General features: G+C 57.9%; 1 protein-coding gene across 1 annotated transcript in view; it reads right to left on the bottom strand.

The window, feature by feature from the left end:
- The window catches only part of ABCC1 (ATP binding cassette subfamily C member 1 (ABCC1 blood group)), a 132,437-nt gene that overhangs the window by 13,711 nt on the left and 99,992 nt on the right, over positions 1-18,734 (bottom strand). Inside the window, exons 19-22 of the mRNA XM_062179593.1 lie at positions 16,835-17,018; positions 7,376-7,466; positions 4,132-4,267; positions 2,109-2,304 (exon numbers count right to left, since the gene is read on the bottom strand). Coding sequence (XP_062035577.1) covers positions 2,109-2,304; positions 4,132-4,267; positions 7,376-7,466; positions 16,835-17,018 — 607 coding nt within the window. The remainder of the gene's footprint in view (positions 1-2,108; positions 2,305-4,131; positions 4,268-7,375; positions 7,467-16,834; positions 17,019-18,734) is intronic.

An 18,734-nucleotide genomic window follows, 5' to 3' on the forward strand; every position in this document is an offset into this window, starting at 1 on the left:
TGCGGTCAGCGCGGACAAAGCAGGCCCAGCTCCTGACCTTCTAACAACAGTGGTGACCACGACGAAGATGACAATGGCTGGTACTATTCAGCGTTTACTGTGCACTAAGCTGGGAGGTGCTGTCAGTTTGGGATGTGAGTGAGTCTCACCTTCACAATGCTTCAGAGAGAGTTCTATCGCTACCCCTTTCACAGAGGAGAAGCCAGGCAGCAGAGCGCGGCCCGGAATCCAGGCAGCCTGCCCGGGGCCATGCTCGTCCCGTGTGCCCCGTTCCTCTACACTGGCACAGTCCCGTGGAACTCTGCACTGCTCGGCCTCTGTGCTGCCCTGCGTGCCAGCCACTGAGCACCTGCCACGTGGCCAGTCCAACCCAGTACCCCATTTTAAATCTGATCTCACGGTCACTAACTGCAATTCACACAGCTACCTGCGCCTGCAGCGTCCACACCGGGTACCACAGCTCTAATCAGACGCTGCTCTGTGTGGCCTCAGCTGAGCACCACATCCTCCTGGGTCTCTGCTTTCCCTTCCCTCAGTTATAATTGGGAGGCCATAGTCTTTTCCCTACTGGCGGGGGAGGAGAGGTTAGGGAAGGACAGGCTCAAGAATTCCCATCTGCTCTTCGGATGGCTTCGTCAAAGCCACCTCCTGGCTCCTCTCAACACTCGTCACGTTGCATGGCGCTCATGTGCCCCTCGTGCCAATCTCACAGGGACAGAGAGGGCCCCACCTCCACCCACTTAATCAGAAAGAAATCCAACAGGCAGAGGCCAAGACAATAGGCCCCGGAGCCAACACTGCCCAACCTGTCTCTGCCCTTAGCAGCTGTGGGACCTTCCAACAAGTCATTTCACCGCTCTGAACCTCAGCTTCCTCATCTATAAAACCAGGACAGTGACACTGAGCTCTGAGCATGGTCAAATGTGCAGCACTGACCTTGCAGTGTGCCTGGTACACAGGAAGTGCTCCAATGTGGGAAGCGTATGCTCCTACTGCGTGCATACATCACAGGCACTGAACGGACATGTCTGGATAAAAGCACACAGCACAGCAGCCCGGGGCTCCCAGGCTACACCTGCCTCGTTCCGTGCCAGGGACACAGAAGTCAAAGCATATGAAAGTGTTTACGGAAGAGCCAGGCACCAAGCAGAGACTCTGTCAATGATGGCATGCTGGGGGCCCCAGGCCAGCACACAGAAGGGGTAGGGCAGGGCTCCTCAGTCTTGTCACTGTTGACAGATGAGGCCAGAAGACCGCTCCGAGGCCTGTGCTGGGCACCGTGGGATGGTGAGCAGCACCTCTGGCCTCTAGATCATCAGCAACAGACCCCACCCTGCAAGCCTCAACAACCCAAAGCATCACAGGGGTCATCAAATGTCCCCGGTGCAGTATCGGCATCCCACATGGTGCTGGTTTGAGACCTGGTTGCTACACTTCTGATCCAGCTCCCTGCTCGTGGCTCGGGAAAGCAAAAGAAGATGACCAAAGTACTTGGCCCTGCGCCCATGAGGGAGACCCAGAAGAAGCTTCTGGCTCCTGGCTTTGGCCTCCTAGCCCTGCCTGGTATGGCCATCTGGGGAGTGAATCAGGGGATGGAAGATCAATCTCTCTCTCAAGATCTGCCCTCCTCCTCTATCTGTAAGTGCCTTTCAAATAAATAAAAATAAAATCATAAAAAAAGTCCCCTAGGGGACAACAGTGTCCATAGTTGGGAACCAGGAACACACACGAGTCTCCACTGCACGGAAGATGCCAAGGGCCACGATGGGACTTCAGATACCTCTTCACCCCAACAGTGCCACAGGGGGAAGGAGGTCTTTCCAGCCAGCACTGCTCCCAGCAGTCTCTGTTCTCAAGGTTCCTCATCTGTAAAATGGGCTCACTGGAGCTCCCCTCCCTTCTAGCTCCCAGGGCCATGGGAAACACAGCATCCTGGAAACATCCATCCTATGAAGATCTGGGTGTGTGTGATATGACAGGTATGGTTCATCTGGGCTTGCCCTGGGTCTAGTGTCCACAAAACCACGAGGACTGCAAGGGTAACTACAGAATGACGTGATTACAGGGGCCAGAATTGGGTGGGGTGGGGTGGCAATGGGGGCACCCACCTTGTGAAATGCCCAGGGCCCCATACACGCTCAGGCGACTTTGGGTTCTGTTGACGTTGGGGTCATCCGTCCAGAGACTGAGCCAGTAGTTGGAAGCCAGGGAGGAGACGTGGTTACACAAGAAGAGGAAGATGCTCAGAAAGGAGATGAAAAGTCCAATGGCCTTCATGTAGTCCCAGTACACAGACAGCTTGACCTGGAGGCCCCGGGAGAAGACATCTCACACAGTGCCCCAGCCCCGGCTGCACCTGCACAGCCAGGCCAAGCTCAGAGCCTCCGCCTCCGCTGTGCTTACGGCAGGGCTCCTTCCCGGGGTGTTTTTCTCTCATAGTTTTTATGTATTTTCAAAATTCCTTTCTAGAGACTCGTATTATGGCACAGCTGGTAAAGCTGCTGCCTGTGTCGCCAGCATCCCATATGGGCACTGGTTCATGTACTGGTTGCTCCACTTCAAATCTAGCTCCCTGCTAATGGCCTGGGAAAGCAGAGGAGCATGGCCCAAGGGTTTGGGCCCCTGCAACCACATGGGAGATGTGGATGAAACTCTTGGCTTTGGCCTATCCCAGCTCTGGCCACTGTGGGCCCCTGGGAAGTAAATCATCAGATGAAAGAAATCTCTGTCTCTCCTTCTCTAACTCTTTCAAAATAGATAAATAAATCTTAAGGAAAAAAAACTGCATTACATCCATATATAAAAGTGTATAAATAAGCACGCACACACAAACTGCACTTGTTTTTAAAAATAAATTCTCAGGGCCAGCACTGTGACGCAGTGGATAAAGCCACCATCTGCAGTGCCAGCATCCCACATGGGTGCTGGTTCTAGTCCCGGCTGCTCCACTTCCAATCCAGCTCTCTGCTATGGCCTGGGAAAGCAGTGGAAGATGGCCCAAGTCCTTGGGCTCCCTGCATGGGAGACCAGAAAGAAGCTCCTGGCTTCAGACTGGCATAGCTTTGGCCATTGTGGCCATTTGGGGAGTGAACCAGTGGATGGAAGACCTCTCTCTCTCTCTCTCCACCTCTCCTTCTCTCTCCGTGTAACTCTGACTTTCAAATAAATAAATAAATCTTTAAAAAAAAATAAGAAATAAAAATAAATTCTCAAGGCGGGCACTGTAGCACAGTGGGTTAAGCCCCACTGGAATGCCTGCATCCCGTATTAGAGTGCCTGGTTTAAGTCCCAACTACTCTGCTACCAATCCAGCTCCCTGACAATGCATCCTGGGAGGCAGCAGGTGTTGGTTCAAATGCTTGGGCCCCTGTAACGCATGTGGGAGAACTGGATAGAGCTCCAGGCTCCTGGCTTTGGCCTGACCCATCCCTAAATGTTTTAAGTGTTTGGGGAGTAAACCAGTAGATGGAAGGTGGCTCTCTGTCTCTCTCTGTTGCTCTGCCTTTCAAGTTCATGAAAAGAAACATTAAAAAAAAACAAAAAGGTAAAATACACTTTGTATCATGCTCATCCATGGAAAATTGACCTCTGCCGGAAACAGATGATCTCTGAAAGAATGTAACACAACAAGAGCTCCTGGGTGCTCTCCCTGTTAGAGAGGCCAGCACCCAGCCGAGACTCTCACAAATACAGCCACGTGCACTAAAAGAGAAAGGAACCCAAGGACAACAAGTGTCTTTCTGACTGTGTCACCTGGTGCTCTTCTGCACTGGGTCTGCTTGCAACCTGAACCCACCTGAGCCACGGGAAGCCCCGGGTAAACACATGAGGTCACCCTCAGAGCTCCCGAGAGCCCCGAGCTGGTCAAGGTGGGTGGTGGTCAGGGCAGCAGAGACTGCAAGCGCCACCCCCTGACCGTCTGATGGCCGGGGTTCAAATCCCAGCTCCGTGGCTCAGCAGCTGCAACCTGGGGCAGGCACAGCAGTTAGCTTCTCTTGCCTTGGCTTCCCACCTCTCCAGGCTTGGAGAGATGCAGGCCTGACTATGAACTCGGGACTCTGCACGGCACCCAGACACAGCAGGTGCTCAGGAACACTGGCCACGGCTCCCGCTGAGGAGGAGGGGCCTTACCTTCCCCGTCTGGGCCTTGTCTGCCTCCATCAGCTTCCAGGTCTCCTCCTTCTTGGCCCCAGGCTTCTGTAGCTCAGCGGTGCTGTTGTGGTGCCTGCTGAGGTCCCCGCTGTAGGAGGAGCCGCTGCTGAGCTGTCTGGAAAAACGAAGTGCAAGAGCATCACCCAAACGGAAGCTCAGGGCAAGGGGCAGTGGCCCCTGGGCTGGGCCGCTTGTGTGCGCCTGAGCTATGGCCGCAAGACAACATACTCGCACATGTGCAGGATCAAGCACACACAACACCACACACACACCCTTCATCCTTCAGGCGGTAAGGTTTGGATCTTGAGAGTACCCCAAAGCTCCTTATGTGAGGCTTGGTCCCCAGAGTGGGGGTACTGGGAGGTGCTGTGGACCTTTAAGATGTGGAGTCTAGGCTGGCGCTGCGGCACAGCGGGTTAACGCCCTGGCCTGAAGTGCTGGCATCCCATGTGGGTGCTGGTTCGAGACCCAGCTGCTCCACTTCCGATCCAGCTTTCTGCTATGGCCTGGGAAAGCAGTGGAAGATGGCCCAAGTCCTTGGACCCCTGCACCCACATGGGAGACCCAGAAAAAGCTCCTGGCTCCTGATCGGTGCTGTTGCGGCCATTTGGGGAGTGAACCATCGGATGGAAGACTCCTCTCTCTCTGCCTCTCCTCTCTCTGTGTAACTCTTTCAAATAAATAAATAAATCTTAAAAAAAAAAAAAAAAGAGGTGGAGTCTAGTGAGGTCCTTAAGTCACTGGGACAAGCCTTCCAAGGGAACTGTGGGACCCTAATCTCTCTGTCTCTCTCTCCGTCCTGGCTCAGCACGTGTGCCTGCCTCCATGTGCTCTGGCCCCTGTCACCTGCTATGGGACCTTTGCCATGCCTTTTGGACTGTCTCCAACCTGTGAGCTAAATGACCTTTACCTCCTAAGGAGCTTGTCCCAGCTGTCCAGCTGCAGTGACAAAGGGGACGCACACTCCAGGGTTGCAAGCACCAACCATGAGGAATGAGAATGATGAGCAACATGGTCTGTGGCCATCCGGGACGGGTCGGCTTAAAATTGATGACCACCGTGGGCTGGAGGGTGCTTGCTGAGTGACACCAGCACACAAGCACCGTTCTCCCAGGGCACCCTCTCGGGGCCACCTCTGTAACATGAAATGACAGAACCAGTGTGGCACTTTGCCCCATTTTGCTTTTTCTCATTTTATTTTTTTGGCTCTTTTTATTGTTTGAAAGATGATTTAAGACCAGTCCTATGGGACGGCGCCAAGACTCACTTGGTTAATCCTCCACCTGCGGCGCCAGCATCCCATATGGGCACCAGGTTCTAGTACCAGTAGCTCCTCTTCCAGTTCAGCTCTCTGCTGTGGCCCAGGAGTGCAGTGGAGGATGGCCCAAGTCCTTGGGCCCTGCACCTGCATGGGAGACCAGGAGAGGCACCTGGCTCCTGGCTTCAGATCGGCATAGCTCCGTCCATGGTGGCCATTTGGGGGGTGAACCAACGGAAAAAGGGAAGACCTTTCTCTCTGTCTCACTCTCTCACTAACTCTATCTGTCAAAAAAAAAAAAAAAAAAAGGCTAGCCCTACGGACTTATCTTTTTGTTGCTTTGGCTTTTTTGGTGGGAGAGGGAGGTCGCTTCTAGGTTTTTCGGTAACTTTACCCGCATCAAAATTTCTATTTTAAAGAAAAGTTCAATAGAACAAAAGACTACATGTCCTGCAGCCAGATTCACCAATTCTTCACATTTTGCCCCATTTACTTTATCATTTCTCCCTCTCCATAATTATATATGTATCATTCTGTATACAAACGTATCACTTTTCAGAATCTTTAATCATTTCATTTCTGACGTGATAAATGTATCAACCACAAGAACCTCAAAATAGCTGAGAGATCATGTACCAGCCAATGACACATCAACAGATGGTAACACACTGTACTAGTTCCTTTAACTGTTTAAAATTCAGTGTGTTAGCCAAGCACTAATGCCACAGAGGTGATCACAGTTCTCAAGCTGTCTTCCCTTCCCGCCCATTATTTTGGAGATTCACTTATTTGAAAGGTCCAGGAAGAGGAGGAGAGGCAGGAACCAGAAACTTCACCTGGGTCTCCTTCTTGGCGGACAGAGGCCCAAGTGCTTGGGCCATCTTCCACTGCTTTCCCAGGGGTATTAGCAGGGAGCTGGATCAGAAGTGGAGCGGCCAGGACTTGAATTGATGCTCATATGGGATGCTGGTGTCGCTACCCCACTGCACCACAACACCAGGCCCAATGCAATCTTTTCTACCACATTACCAAAGTGTGTGTACCTAAGGATACACATACTTGATTTTCACATCAAGGGCTCCATCAACTAGCCTTTCAGTTCACATCTTATGTGCAGGCCTGCCATCCTCGTGGGAGGCCCAGATGGAGTTCCTGGCTCCCAGCTTCCACCTGGACCGGCCCTGGCTGTCATGGGCACTCGGGGTGTGAACCAGTGGATGGAAGCAAGCTCTCTCTCTGCTGCTCTGCTTTTCAAACCAACCAACCTTTAGGAGGCCTTTAGGTCACACAATGTGGCCACAGGGGTCTGAGGAAGGCTCCACACCGGAACACAGCCTCTTCTGCAACCCCACTGCACGGGACACGGGCAGCTTAGAGCCCGCCGTGAAATAAATGTGTCCCCATAAACCCCATCTGACAGGGAGAAGACCGAGGCACAAAGCATTCTGGTAGCGAAGCCCACTGGGTCTCCAAGGACCTTGCTGAAAGCAAAGCTCCCTTAAGGCAGCGCTAATACTGGCCCGTAGGCGCACGTGCTCAGAGACCAGACGGAGGTGCAGACCCCAGCCCAGTCTCTCCCGAGCTGCCTGACTCACGCACAGCTCTGTCTGCTCCCCTCTGAAACGGCTGTGCAGCCCCTCGCGGAGCACAAACCAGGCAGTCGCTCCTGCCTGATGACTCCCCGTGACCAAGCGCAGGTTCCCACGGCCTGAACACTCCTGCCCCCCACCCCGCCCCCCACCAGCAAGCTGACTGAAGAGCCACAGCAAGCAGGGCCGACAGCCAGATGCCGGCACCTGTGCGAGCCGTGCCACCTGACCAGAATGGGGTCAGCCTCCCCGCCCCCAGCCTCTGCGCTCTGGAAATCAAGGCCCCTGGGGGATTCGGGAAGAGGGCCCCGGAAGCCTGCCTGTGCCTGCTGCCTGGTCTCCCCGCCCGCCCCTGTCAGGCCCCCAGCGCCCTCACCTCTGCAGCTGCTTCCCCCCGTCGTCAGTCACCAGCATGCCGTTCTCCATCTGCTTTGTCTCCCTCCCAGGGCCGCTGCTGCCCGTTAACCCTGCAGAGGGAGACACAAAATGCAGCAAGTGGGGTTTTAAGAGCTGACGACGAAGCCACAGAGGAAACAAGACCCTTCTGGGGAGAAGAGCAGTAACTTGGCCGCCAGGAAGCTCAGGGTGCCGAGAGCCACCGTTGTGGTGCGGGGGGTTAAGCTGCCATCTACAACACTGGGATCCCAAATGAGTGCCGGTCCGAGTCCTGGCTGCTCTGCTTCCAATCCAGCTCCCTGCTCATGCATCTGGGAAGGCAGCGAAGGATGGCCCAGGTCCTTGGGATGGAATTCAAGGCTCTGAGGTTCAGCCTGGCCCAGCTCTGGCCATTGCAGTCATACGGAGGAGAACCAGTGGATGGAAGATCTCTCTTTCCCCCTGTATCTCTGCTGAGAGGGGGAGAGAGGGAAGGGGGGGAGGGAGAGGGAGAGGGGGAGGGGGAGGGAGAGGGAGGGAGAAGGAGGTGGAGAGTCTCCCCTCCCACACTGCCAGGAAACAGAAGGAGGGCTGGAAGAAGGAAGGAGAGAAAGACAACCAGCCCTGCTCGGCTGAGGTCCCACACAAGTCCCGTGGCTGGGGCGCAGGTGCCGCCCAGAGCCAGGGCCCTGTCAACAAGGACGCTGCTTGGCATCACCTAGAAGACCCCACCCGCTGAGGACCCCGGGCCAGGCTCAGGTGAGAGCAGCTCACCACTTTCAGGTTTTACTCACAAGTCCTGGCCACAGAGACTCACACAGGGAAAAGGGCGGAGGCCTCTAGTCCCCAAGTATCACCAGGTTAGACCAGGGCATCAGCGGGGGGGGGGGGGGGGGGGGGGCAGAGGTCCACAGGATCCCCTGCAGTGCCGAGAGTTAACCCTTCAGTTGCCAGATCACAAGGAAGTAGTAAGGGAAGGGGGTACCTTGTGCAGTGGCTGTGCCCCAATAAGGATGCATTTTTTAAAAAATTTGAGAAGTAGAGTTACAGTCAGAGAGAGGGAAAGACAGAGAGAGAGAGGTCTTCCATCTGCTGGTTCACTCCCCAAATGGCTGCAATGGCCGGAGCTGGGCTGATCCAAAGCCAGGAGCCTGGAGCTTCTTCCAGGTCTCCCACAGGGATGTAGAAGCTCAAGCATTTGGGCCATGTTCTACTGCCTTCCCGGGTCATAACAGAGAGCTGCATCAAAAGAACGGCAGCCAGGGCCGGCGCCGTGGCTTAACAGGCGAATCCCCCGCCTGCGGCGCCGGCACACCAGGTTCTAGTCCTGGCTGGGGTGCCGGATTCTATCCCGGTTGCCCCTCTTCCAGGCCAGCTCTCTGCTATGGCCCGGGAGTGCAGTGGAGGATGGCCCAAGTCCTTGGGCCCTGCACCCGCATGGGAGACCAGGAGAAGCACCTGGCTCCTGCCATCGGATCAGCATGATGAGCTGGCCACGGCGGCCATTGGAGGGTGAACCAACGGTGAAAAGGAAGACCTTTCTCTCTCTCTCACTCTCTCACTATCCACTCTGCCTGTCAAAAAAAAAAAAGAAAAGAAAAGAAAAAAGAAAAAGAACAGCAGCCAGGACACAAACCGGCAGCCATATGGGATGCCGGCACTGCAGGCGGAGGCTTAGCCCGTGGCACTGGCCCCAAGAAAGCATTTTAATACCTGAACAACCAATCAAGCTACCCTGGGACACACCAGCTAGACACCGGCCCCAACCTTACACAGCCCAGCCACCATCCACGGCAACCATCCCAGCAGGGACCGCAGAGCTGACACAGTGGGTGCCCACTCCTTTCATCTTCATGGCCCTATCTCCCCCCGGGGACACTGGCATCCTGCTCCTGGGTGTCAGGAGAGAGCTGCCAGGGAGCAGGAACGAGGGGACAGAGCGCAGCGGGCAGGCAGGTAGGGGTGGCCTCGGAGCATGCTGACGCCCCAGGGGACACCAGTGGAGTCTGAGCAGCCCAGGTCCTCAGACCAGCCTTGGGGAACTACAGCCAGGACTGCAAGAGGGGACGGGGAGACGCTCCCAGCAAGGACCTTCAGAGTGGGCTGTGACTGAGTGGCTGGAGTGGGCTCTATGAATGATGGGTCCCGTGTGACACCAAGGGCCATGAGGGCGGGGGAAGGGCTCTTACACCTCTAGCTGTGTGCCCTGGGGCAGCAATCCAGCCCTCGGAGCCCCGAAGGGCACATCAGCCAACCCTCCCCTCCAGAGCGGGAGGCCAAACTGCGCTCACAAGCGGTCTGCGCTCGGGGCTTCTCCCGCACGTCACATAAACGACCGGCACAACCAGGACGGGCATCCCTGCTCTGAGCACTCCCTCAAACCCCGGCCCAGGGGGCCCCACCGAGGTCACCCCACCAGGGCCCCCTCGTGGGTCTCTGACCCATGTCCAGTGGCCCCAAGGGCTCAGAGGCAGTTTGAGTAGCTTTGTCCTCAGTGGCTTAATTCCCCGGGTGCTCCGTTCAGCTCTCCTGATTCCCCGCTCACCCATCTTTCCCAAACACACCTTTCCCCAGGTGGCTGCAGTGAGCTTGCACTGTGTACACAGAGCCCTTGGTGTGGGCTCTCAGACACCCACTGCTGGTGGGAGGCGAGGGGGATGGGGCTGGTCCAGTGTGGGGAACCTGCTCCCACCCTGCTCCCTGACTCTCCCACCTGCACCCCAGTCAGGTGCCGGTCAGAGTGCACCGTCCACACCTGCCCACGTCCCGGGACGCACGGGTGGTGTATAAGCAGCGGGAATGCTGGCGTTTACTGTCCACCTACTGCGGGCCAGGACTCCCACGCACACTGTGGAAGCATGCTGGACATGGAGATGTGACCTACGGGGCGCTAAGGCTTTGCCAAGGGTACCAGGTGAGCAGTCACAGGTCTGCGAGCTTGACCCGAATCCCCCAGCACCGACCACAAAGCCTGGCACACAGTAGGTGCTTAACCAATGTCGGCTGAGTGAACAAATGGAGAACGGGCGGAGGTGTAAACGCACGGACATTCGGGGCCCTCCCCCCGCCGGCAGCACCAGTTCTAGGCCACGCACGCACAGCCAACTGTGGCCACGGGCGGGAGCTCCTGACACCGCTCCTCACCCGCCACTCTGCCACCTGGGGACCCACCAGAGCCAATAAAATGCTAATAAGAACCAGGGTGAAACTCTCCCTGTGCCCATTAAACGCCCTGAGGGCGTGAACAGATTTCCTGTATAAGCCACACCTCTGGTTTACACACACACACAGAGCTGGAAAAGTAACACAGGCCAGCCTTCCGCCTTTGTGGCTGTCGGTGTGGCTGCAGAAGGAAGCAGTTTACTGCGCGGCGGGTGCTCCGCTGGGAGGCGACAGAGGTGTGACTCGGCTCCGTCCCAGTCCACAGTTCCAGTTCAAGGGCATTGCTCATGACGGGGCTTGGGGCCCATGGAAACACAGGCTGAGCCAAGGGCACAGGCATCCAGGAAAAGTGACTCGGCTCACTCTGCCCCGGACCTTCCCAGGCTGGAATGGGGGCCCCTCCCCTGGGCTCCCACGGGCTCTCTGCTACTCTGAGCTCCCAGGGACTTCCCATCAGACTGTGAGTTCTCTGGGGCAGTACTCCCACTCCACTCACAGCACCCGCCATGCGCCATGTGCAGTTACACAGGATGCACACTGCGCGACTTTGCTTGGGGCGGGGGGACTCCAGACGGTGGTCCTGGCACCAGATGGCCTGGTGGCACACGGCAGGCACTCTGCACTCACTTGACGGACAGGCTGAGGAGGGAACAAGCCGAGCTGACCTTCCAGTGTCAGGAGGCGGCACCTCGGTGGCCACCCTACAACCCTACCTGCGAAGCGAGTTTCTAAATCGGCCTTGGGGGAAACGGGCGGGGGTGGGAGGGGCGGCACACGCTCACGCGTACCCGATCCGGATATTCCTCCCGTCTGTCGGTGTCAGAAGCCCCCCATGCCGCGCCTGCACACGGGGCACCCTGAGCCATCACCGGACACATTTCCCGGGAGCCACTGGGCGCCGGGCCCTGTTCTCCACACACACACACTCCCGCCCGACAGAAGAACCGCCCCTTTGGGTTTAAAGCGAACAGGCACAACGCGCGGGCAGGGAAAGCGCCTGGGCCTCCCGTGGGTGCCAGGCACGGGCCGTACCGGAGCCGCAGCGGCGCAGCCTGGGCTCGGCCCCGCGGCCGGGCCCCTCAGCCGGCCGCCAAAGGCTCAGCGCCCCTCCCGCAGGTTCTGGAACTTTCCCCGGGCAAGCGCCAGCTGGCGGGCCTCCCTCGAGGGAAGACTTCAACGTGCCGCTTCACACCCCACGCCTCACTTAGGACCAGAAACAGATTCGGCGGGGGCAGTGGCCACCCCCAGCCTCCAGCCCCAGATTCGTGGGCCAGGGGGAAGCCCACAGGAACACACGTGGGCGCGGTGAGCACTCCGTAGCGGCACGGTGTTTACGACAGCGCAGTGATCAAGCAGGCGCGTTTACGGCAGCATGACCTCGCGCGTAGCCCGGTGGGCAGGCGCGTTTACGGCAGCGTGACCTCGCGCGGAGCCCGATGGGCAGCCACGTGCTGGCAGCGTGACCTCGCGCGGAGCCGGGTGGGCAGCCATGTGCGGGCCCCTGCTGACAGGGCCGCCGAGCCCGGACGCAGGAGAAACCTAACTGCTGCCACTCCAGGTCCACGGCCCGCCTCGGACCGGGCTTGAAACTAAGTAGATACTGAAGAGGGAAAAAGACTCATCGTGAGGTTTGGAAACTGGGCGTGGTGCTGGAGTGCGGGCCCGGTTCCCGAGCCGAGGCGTGGCTGGAGGGCCCACCCGCTGCCATCCTGGGCACAGCAGGGTCAGCGGCACTGAGGGCCCCTGCCCGCTGGACTCCAGCAGCAAAGTGGCTGCAGCCGTGGCAAGCACAGGTGTCCCCCGACCCCGCCAGAGACCCCTCCTCCCCGGGCAGAACTGCTCCCTCCCCGCAAAAATGGCTGCCTTCTTTTGGGGACCTCGGGAAAGACGCCACCTGCTTTCTGCCTGACACCGTGCAGGCTCAGGAACCAGTATGTAAGGCATTTTGGCAGGCAAGACATTTAGGAATAAAAACACATTTCCTGGAGATCACTAGGGCATGTAATAGTGTACCTCCTGGGGGGATGGCATCGCCCCCTCCTCATGAGCATGAAACCCCTCCCCCCGTCCCAGGAAGCCCCTCTCCTTCAGTGTGGGTTTAAAAAATAATAAATAAAAAGCCTGATGGATCCAGCTTCCCTTTAGGAGGAGCCAAAAATGGGGCTCCAACAAATCCAAGGTCATGGGCACTTGGCACTGGCGACAGCTGAGCAAGACCAGGCCCTGACATCAAGATGCAAATAGACTCCCCCAGAGCCAGGGGGGAGTGGGGTGCACCTGCTAAGTTTAAGACCCACCGGGCTGGGGCTTCCTGTGGAGGGGGGGGGGGTCATTTTCATTGCCTAGGGAAGTGCTGAACGACACACAGAATTATGTGGCAATTGGCCACGCCTGGCGTAAACTGCCTTGGAGGAGACGCGCCTGGGGGCCTCTGAGGTCAGCAGGGCTCCAGGACATTCTGTGCGCACTGGACAGGAAAGGGGCTTCAGTGGATCCCTGGCACCTGGATTCTGAAAGCACAGGGCGTTATCCTCCTCTGAGAGCAGCCCACGCCTGGCGGCCGGGGAAACGCTGGCTGGTGAGCCAGAAGCTGCCGGGACTTGGCTCTGGGCAGGCAGGAAAGTGGCCGCAGCAGGAAGGAAGCAGACTAGACTGGAGGGAGAACTCCCACCCCCCAGGGCGTGAACGCACAGTAACTCACCACACTCAGACTAGAAGCTTAAGGGAACGCAGAGATCAAACCCTGGCCAAAAAAAAAAAAAATGCATAAACATGGCTTCTCTCTTTTTTTTTTTTTGACAGGCAGAGTGGATAGTGAGAGAGAGAGACAGAGAGAAAGGTCTTCCTTTGCCGTTGGTTCACCCTCCAATGGCCACTGCGGCCGGCGTACCATGCTGATCCAAAGCCAGGAGCCAGGTGCTTCTCCTGGTCTCCCATGGGGTGCAGGGCCCAAGCACTTGGGCCATCCTCCACTGCCTTCCCGGGCCATAGCAGAGAGCTGGCCTGGAAGAGGGGCAACCGGGACAGAATCCGGCGCCCAGACCGGGACTAGAACCCGGGGTGCCGGCGCCACAGGCGGAGGATTAGCCTAGTGAGCCGCGTCGCCGGCCATGGTTCCTCTCTCAGAACCACTATGGGGGCCAGCGCTGTGGAGCGGTGGGTTAAGCTGCCACTTGCCATACTGGCTCTCCACGTTGTAGCACTGGTGTGAGTCCCAGCCGCTCCACTTCCATCCAGCTTCCTGCCAGTGCTCCTGGGAATCAGTGGAAGATGGCTTAAGTGCTTGGGCCCCTGCAACCCACTTAGGAGACCCGGATGAAGCGCCTGGCCCCTGGCTTATCCTGGCCCAGCCCGGACTGTTGTGGCCATGCGGAGAGTGAACCAGCAGATGAAGGCCATCTCCGTCACGTCACATACATACGTCAGTTTTCCAAAATCAGCAGGGCCGCACAACAGCATTATTCACGACGGCCTGGAAAGGAGAGAAGCCCAATACCTGTGCAGAGATGAATACATAGGGAAAGCAGAGGGGGGGGCCACACGGGGGGGGGCCACACAGAGGAGGGGCCACAAAGAGGGAGGGCCACACGGAGGGGGGGCCACACAGAGGAGGGGCCACACGGAGGGGGAGCCACACAGGGGGGGCCACACAGAGGGGGGAGCCACACGGGGGGGCCACACAGAGGGGAGGCCACATGGAGTGGGGGCCACACGGGGGGGCCACACAGAGGGGGAGATACAAGGAGGGGAGGCCACACAGGGGGGGCCACACAGAGGGGGGCCACACGGGGGGGTCACACGGTGGGGGGAGCCACACGGGGGGGCCACACAGAGGGGAGGCCACATGGAATGGGGGCCACACGGAGGGGGATCCAGAGCGGAGGCCACACGGAGGGGGAGGCCACACGGAGGGGGGGCCACACAGAGGGGGAGCCACACGGATGTTGGGCCACACAGAGGAGGGCCACACGGAGGAGGAGCCACACGGAGGCGGGGCCACAAGGATGTGGGGCCACACAGAGGGAGAGCCACACAGGGGGTCCACACAGAGGGGGCCACACAGGGGGTCCACACAGATGGGGGCCACACAGAGGGGGGTCCACACAGATGGGGGCCACACAGAGGGGGGAGCCACACGGGGGGGGGCCACACAGAGGGGAGGCCACATGGAGTGGGGGCCACACGGGGGGGGCCATACAGAGGGGGAGCCACACAGAGGGGGAGACACAAGGAGGGGAGGCCACACAGGGGGGTACTACTCAGCAACAAGAGGAAAGGAAGGAAAAAGCAGATGAACTCGGAAAGACTGCGCCGGCTGCACAACGCCATGAGCAGACTGCGGACAGCTGGGTACAGGGCTCAGATGGGGGCCCGCTCAGCCGCGAACACGCACCCCGTCTGGGCAGACCCAGCGACCACAAAAGGAGCAGAGGACGGGAGACTTAAGAGGCCACTGTGCGTCCTCGGGCCAGCTGCTTCCTCTCTCTCACACTCAGTGGCTCCCCACTGCATTTAGGCCAAAATCGCAACTCCCTACTGGGAAGGCCCTGCAGGACGGTCACCTCGCTGACCCCACCTCCTGCCCCCGGCCCCTGCTGGCCACAGTCCGGCCACAACAGCCTCCATCGGCTGCTGCAGCCAAGCTCGTGTTGGTCCAGAGGGCTTGGCACCGGCTGTTCCATGTGTCCAGAACACTGTTCCCCACACCTTCTCCCTGCTGCCGCCCTTTCTGGAGCCAGCCTCACCCTGGAGGCCCCTGTGACTCCGTCACACCTCGGGGCTCTCCATGGTGTATGAAAGCATCCTTAGCCTGTGGGTCCATTTGGTGTCCTCCTCCCCCTCCGGGTTCAGACCCTCTAGGGTACGGATTTGTTTACTGTGTTGGTCACTGCTGTCTCCCCAAAAGCTACTACAGTGCTGCTTGGGGCTGGATTATATTCCCCAAGTTCACCCGTGGCAGTCTTAGCTCCCAGGAGACAGGGTCCCTGCAGGTGTAACTAGCTAGGATGTAGTCACACTGGAGGGGGTTGGGCCCTGCTAACACAATGCACACAGCGTGATTCCCTAAGAGAGAACTACAGAGACAGACACATGTGCACACACTCCCACACACGCACACACTCGGGAACACACCCCAGACGAGGTGAGATCAGCGTGATGCTCCCACAAGCCCACGAATGCTACGGATTGCAGGAAACCAGCAGAAGCTGGGAGAGCAGCTCAGGACGGAGTCGTGGCCCACACTCTGGTCTCGGGCCTCGGCCTCCAGGACCAGGAGCCAGCCAGTGTGTGTTGTCGGAGGCGCTCACTGCGATGGCCTTAGGAAGATAATCCGCACACGAACCTAACCCCCAACAGGTGCTTGAACACTCTCCGCTGAGCAGCTCAATACACAAACAGGAAACAGCTCCCCTTCAGCAGCCCCAAGCTCCTGGGACAGCCGCACATAGCCTGTGACACTGACTCGCGCTGGGAGCCGTGCAGGGGGGCGGCCCTGCGCCTCACCTGGAGGGCAGGTGCGCGCCCTACACTTGACCTTAGCCAGAAGGCTGAGAAGCGACACAGTGTGCGCCCTTTACTCCCACTGCGGCAGCTGGAGCCCAGGCAGCGTCCCTCACACCAAGGGTGGGGTCCCCTTCCGTGTCGACACGGGGCAGAGATCCCCAAAAGGAGGCGAGTGGAGGACACCCCAGGAAGCCAGCATGACCGACAGACCCAGGCTGCAAGCAGACCCCTTGGACTTGGAGCCAAGTGCGAACAGGATCCTAGGAGCCGAGCCTGCTGCCCATCAGGTCAGGGCGCGGTCCCTGCTCAGGGTTCTGAGGACTGAGAGGGCACTCCATGATGACCCCACGTTCAGGGGCCCGGCCTGGGAGGCCAGGCAAGGCCAGGCCAGGCGGCTGGAAGCGGGCAGGGCTGTAGTGGCCTGGCTGATAGCACTCTCCCCCAGGGGCCCATGACGGCGGCTGTTACCACGTGCCAAAGCCTCCTGGCAGCTCACCGCACTGAACCCACACCCGGCGTGAGAGGGTTGCTTCTGCCCACCAACTGCTTAATCGGCGAGGAACCGAGGCCCAGAGGGTTTGAGGGGAGGGCCTGAGGTCCCACAGGAACCGGGACCAACCCTAGGCCCTGCCAACTTCCAGCTTGGCCCAGCACCACATCTCCCAGCCCTCACAGCTGCTTCCAGTCATGCCGGGGAGAAGGAGGCATGCAGCTGTGGCTCCGGACGCAGGGGGACCGGTCCTGAGTGCCCTCTCCATCCAGCCCTCCGCGAGGCACCGGTGGCCGCCCTCACCCTCATCTTCTGCATCCTGCTCCTGCTCGGCGCTGGCGTAGGTGCGCAGGAACTCAGCGAAGGCCCCGTCCCGGGCCAGCAGCTCCTGGTAGGAGCCCATCTCGGAGATCTTGCCGCCACTCATGACCACGATGACATCCACCTGCGGCAGGTAGCTGATGCTATGTGTGACCAGGATCCGCGTCTGTGGGCAAAGGGAAACCCAGCCAGGTCAGCGCATGCGCACGCAGCCCACCCGGCACAGCCGGGGCTAAGGGCGAGAGTCACGGGACCCTGGAGATCAGAGCCCAGGTCCAAAGCTGGGGCATGCATCTACGGCAGAGGCATGCGCAGGGATCTGAACCTGTGCCAGGAACCGCTAACAGCTGGGGACCAGCAGGGAACAAAACCAACAAGGGCCCTGCCCCAGACTCTGAGTCACAGGGACAGCAGGGAAGGGGACGGGGCACCAAGAGGAAGGGGGCTGTGATGTGACCAAGGCAAGGGGAGGGGCTGGCCTTGTGCCACAGCAGGTTAAGCTGCTGTCTGCGACTCTGGCATCCCATCTCAGAGCGCTGGTTCAAGTCCCAGCTGCTCTGCTTCCAATCCAGCTCCCTGCTAATACAGCTGGGAAATCAGCAGAGACTGGCTCAAGTGCTTGGGCCCCTGCACCCACGTGGGAGACACAGATGAAGTTCCAGGCTCCTGGCTTCAGCCTCGTCCAGACCCAGCTACTGGAGGGAATTGGGGAGTGAACCAGCAGATTGAAGATCTCTCCTTCTCTCTGTCTCTAACTCTGCCTTTCACATAAATACATCTTTCTTTAAACAAAGGGGATGGGAAGGCTACTTTTAAATAAAAACCCCCAAGAGAAGCAGGAAGGAGGCACGAGCATGTGGGAGAACAGAAAGAGGCAGAGAAACAACTCACACCCAAGGGCCCAGTCCTTTCTTTGCCACGCTGGCCTCTGATGGCCGAACACTATCAGAAAACGTGTTAGATCTGAAGGTTTAGGAAGGTGCTCAGCGACCTGTCAGCAGAGATCACCGATTTTCCTCTTAAAGGGCCAGCTGATTGGTATTTGCAGCTTCATGGGCGGTGCGGTCGCTGTGGCAACAGCTCAGCTCTGGCTGCTGTAAGCAGGAAGCAGCCACAGCTAATGCCGCACAGAACGGCTGGCTGCGTTCCAATAATGCTTCACGTATGCACATTGGAAGTTTAACACGAGTATCACATGTCACAAGTAATTCTTTAGATCCCCCCCGCACCGACAATGTTTAAAAATTTAAAAGCCATTCTTAGCTCGCTGACCCCTGCTCTCAAGAGAGCAACAGGGGGCACAAGATGAGGGGCACTGCTTGTATCTGTGTTTCTAAATCTCCTCGCGCTCTTGGATTTTGGGTGTGTACTCCTTTGAACACTCAAACACATTCTTTAGTATTTACACATCGCCTCTGCACAGACCTTCAGTGGTGTGCAGCGATGTGTCTAACAGGTTAAGTGACATGGCATCTTCTATATGCTCGTACACACAAGGGGACTTCAACAAGTTCACGGTAACAAACGGAATTTAAAAGTAAGTTCCTTTTGGTGCAAAAGAAATCGGACATCTACGCCGTGGTTCACGATGCGCACTTTGCGTGAGCCTTTTGAAGCAGGTGTCATGTGTGACGTGGTAAGCCTAGGCAAGGTAACTCGAAAGTAATCCAGAGTCGCCAAGTGTTGATACCTACTTTTGTAGGTATTTTTCACTATTTCCCCAATAGGTATATGTGCAAGTTTTTTCTCCCTCCATCATCATGGTTTTAAAACTTCATTGACACCTAAGCTCTGCACATGCCGATGGGGTGTGATACAGTAATCTGGAACACGCACACCTTGTGTGATGATCAACGCAGGGTCATACACTACTCCTGTAATC

This window comes from Lepus europaeus, chromosome 21, assembly GCF_033115175.1.
Source record: "Lepus europaeus isolate LE1 chromosome 21, mLepTim1.pri, whole genome shotgun sequence".
Classification (NCBI taxonomy): Eukaryota; Metazoa; Chordata; class Mammalia; order Lagomorpha; family Leporidae; genus Lepus; species Lepus europaeus.